This window comes from Rousettus aegyptiacus, unplaced genomic scaffold (assembly GCF_014176215.1).
Source record: "Rousettus aegyptiacus isolate mRouAeg1 unplaced genomic scaffold, mRouAeg1.p scaffold_m13_p_13, whole genome shotgun sequence".
Taxonomy (NCBI): domain Eukaryota; kingdom Metazoa; phylum Chordata; class Mammalia; order Chiroptera; family Pteropodidae; genus Rousettus; species Rousettus aegyptiacus.
Window position 1 is genome coordinate 66,975,922 of NW_023416288.1, and position 3,755 is coordinate 66,979,676.

General features: G+C 41.8%; 1 protein-coding gene across 1 annotated transcript; it reads left to right on the forward strand.

The window, feature by feature from the left end:
* Positions 1-1,481: 1,481 nt before the first annotated feature.
* On the forward strand, positions 1,482-2,381 carry TAS2R16 (taste 2 receptor member 16). Its single transcript, XM_016125145.2, has one exon. The coding sequence runs from the start codon at positions 1,482-1,484 to the stop codon at positions 2,379-2,381; it is 900 nt and encodes a 299-aa protein (XP_015980631.2).
* Positions 2,382-3,755: the final 1,374 nt, after the last annotated feature.

Sequence of the window (3,755 nt, forward strand, 5' to 3'; positions counted from 1 at the left end):
TTGAACTGTAGTCCTAGAATCAAGATAGGGAAAAAAGCTTGCTTCGTGAAGTTGCTATTATAGTTATTTGTGCGACTGCAAATCAAATTTGCCTCTGGTGAAATTACAAAGGATATAAGGGCAAGGGATTAAGTTTCTGTCTCCTCAAACAGGTCAGAGTATGAACACAGGTGTGCTTTACCACAGACCGCTGGTTACTCAGCTGTGGGGATGGGCCTGTGGGGATGGGCCTTTGAGCAGCGCAAGCATATGACAGGTGCAGCAGATCCATGCTACACTGCTGGGAAGGGAAGCAGCTGGCAGGCACAGTATCCTATGCAGGTACCTAAGAAATCAGACCATCCTGCATCCACTGGGGTCGGACTTGCTTGTGAGCTCACAGGACACTCTTCAAGGTACCTAATTAGTACTCTACAGAGGACTGCAATTTTACCGAACCATAATACACCAGAGTCAATAGCATTTAATGTTACCACCATCGGTGACTTCATTTGTCACCACAGGCTGGTTCGAGACTCTCAAGGACAATAAATAAAAATCAAAGCGAGCAAGGCCATCAAGGCTGTTCAGTAGGCCTAATTTTTAAAAGCGCTTTTCCTAGCAGTAAGTGGCCCCCTTTCTATTCATCCCGAGTAATGTGAGCAGTGACAGAAAGAGCCTAGCCAGGTAAAGAGGAAAAAAAACAAAACAGAGATGTCAATAGACCAAGAACAATTCCCAGAGACGTAAAGCTTGAGGCATTGGACTTGACAGAACAATAGCTAAGGATGCCACACCTTGACTGTGGGGAGAGCAATGGGGAGTGCGCAGTGGTTTCTCTGAGCTGAAGGATTCAGCGGGCAGTTATGAAAGCAACTTGTGCTGGGAATACTTGAAGATCTGGAGTTCCAGCAATTCTATGGGTGGAATCACAGAGTAAGAACTTTTCTTTAGTATTTTTTATTGACGTTCACACTTCGGTTGTAGCATCCACCACCAGCTACTATGGAAGCTGGAGAGACAGAGTTTCTGAAGTTGACATTGCTATAGCGCTCACTTAGCAGAATAGATAGATTGCCCAGGACATGAAAGAACAGTGAAGGAGTTATCTCTCCTGTGGTTCAAATTTTAGGTTAAAGAGAGGATATCATTTAAAGAAGATGGGAAAGTAAGTTAAAGATTCCTCAGAGATAAAGAGAAAATAAAGGGCATGGTTATGAAATAGTTATGTCTTTTATGGAAATAATCAAATCGCCTCAGGAACACAAATCCACATTCAAATATTTCCCTGCATCTGGGCCTGATAACAAACCAGTGAGCAAAGCATAAGCAAATCCTGCAGACAGAAATGGCAAAGTCAAAAGTGAGCAGGGGGGAAATTTGCATCCACAGGAGGTACTTTCTTGCATGAGACAGTAGTGAGATCAGGAACATGTTCCCTATCTGGAAATTGTTGCAGATATTCTGAGTCTGTGTCCAGGAAGATAATTTGGAGTAAAAGGATGATACCCATCCAACTCACCATCTTCTTCATGGTCATCTATGTGCTTGAGTCCTTGACAATAATTGTGCAGAGTAGCCTAATTGTTGCAGTGCTGGGCAGAGAATGGATGCAAATCAAAAGGATGTCATCTGTGGACATGATTTTCATCAGCCTGGGCTTCTGCCGCTTCTTTCAGCAGTGGTCATCGATGCTGTACAATTTTTGCTTCTATTTCAACCCTAACACCACATTTTGGTACATAGGGATGATCTGGGAATTTACTAATACTCTTACGTTCTGGTTAACCAGCTTGCTTGCTGTTGTCTACTGTGTCAAAGTCTCTTCCTTCGCCCACCCCGCCTTTCTCTGGCTGAGGTGGAGAATTTTGAGGTTGGTTCCCCAGCTGCTGCTGGGCTCTCTGATGATTTCTTGTGTAGCAATCATCTTTTCAATCATTAAGAATCACATCAAATTTCAGTTAATCGCCATGATGCATTTGCCTGGAAACAACACTGTGACTGAGAGAATTAAGATGCAGAAGTACCTGATATTTCAGTACCTGATTTTCTTGGTTATTCCTTTCCTCCTATTCCTGGTCTCCACCATCTCGCTCATAGCCTCATTGTGTCAACACTTGGGGAAGATGCAACGTCACAACATTGGCCATCACGACTCCAGCTTGAAAGCTCACTTTAATGCCTTGAGGTACCTTGCCTTCTTCCTCATCTTCTTCACCTCTTACTTTCTGGCCATATTTACCGCCATAACAGGCATTCTGTTAAATAGGAGACGTTGGTTCTGGGTCTGGGAAACAGTCATCTATGCTATAGTCTCTGTTCACTCCACTTTACTGATGCTGAGCAGCCCTAAATTGAAAAAGGTTTTAAGGGCAAGGTGCTGGAGCCTAGAGACTGCCTGAGCCACTGGGTACAACAAGACCTCTGCGCCAATGGAGTTTGCATCAAAATTAACACCAGTCAACAGCATTACTCTTGACAATTCTCTGTCATAGAGATGTATCATAGATGTGAGCCTCATTCTCTTTTACTCCCAAAGCCATCCATTCCTAAAACTATCAATCCTATTTATGCCATTCCTTTCTTTTCCTTCCCATAATCCCCAGGTTGGCCCTGACTCTCATGGCTTCCCCATCTCTCCTTAGTCCTCTAGACCCCCGGAGTCTTACTCCCAGTATATTTCACACAAGAGAGCCAAATTCAAGATGTCCACACATTGTTTTTATTTTATCCTCTCATAACTTCACACACTAATATGTATCTCTTCCTAGTATGAATTTATTGCCCATACTCTGCATATTCCCCAGGCAAAGCCACCAATTCACATTTCTAAATTTAATCAGGAAAAGGTCTGGCGCTCTCTCTCTCTCTCTCTCTCTCTCTCTCTCTCCTGCTGCTGCTGCTGCCACTGCTGTGGACTTTTATCCAATGACATAAATTTTCTTATTTATTTCTCTTACAAATACTTTGCCTTTATTGAAAAAGTTTCAAAACTTAAGTCAGAACTTAACTCTTCTTTCATTTTCATTTGGTAAAACATTATATTCTGCCCCAGAATAGCAAACTACTTACCTAATCTAGGTTAATCCTAGAAACTGCCCAGATATTGGCAACTCAACTGGATCAATTGCATATTTTTTCCATTGGCTGAATTGTTGCCTCTGTATTGTACTAGAATTTGAAATGAACTTCCTAGAAAAATTTCCCGATTGAGACTTAACTGGTTTGCTTCCATATATAACTCAGATGTCATTTGGAAACTCCTCTTACTTCATAAAATCTAAGTGCCATTGGCTTAAATTCTTTATATACACTCCTATTCTGCACTCCGTGAAGTCCAAAACTCTTCCCAAATGGATAAGAATACAGGAACTACATAGTAATCAATTAAAAATCATCTATAGGATTTTCCTGTTCTTTAGAATTACAGCCTTCCCAAAATTCACAGTCTTCTTTCATGTCCTTTTCCTGATAGCACCCAGTGCCACCTTCTCCCCAAGGCACCTCTCTCATCATTTCTCTCCTCTTCACCCTCACCCACTAGCAACAAGGTATCTTGGTAATAGCCAACTTCCAGGCTTTTGGGTCTCATCTTCCATCTTCTTCAGGCAATTGCCTAGATATTTTTCCTAAAGACAGCTTCATCTTTTAAGAATTTTTGGTGCTAGAAGTTAAGGATATAATTTTTATTCACATTTTATATATATTGGGCATGTCTGATCAACTGAACTTCTGCTCCGCCATTACGACTGAAACATCTCCTGAGGAAAAAAACA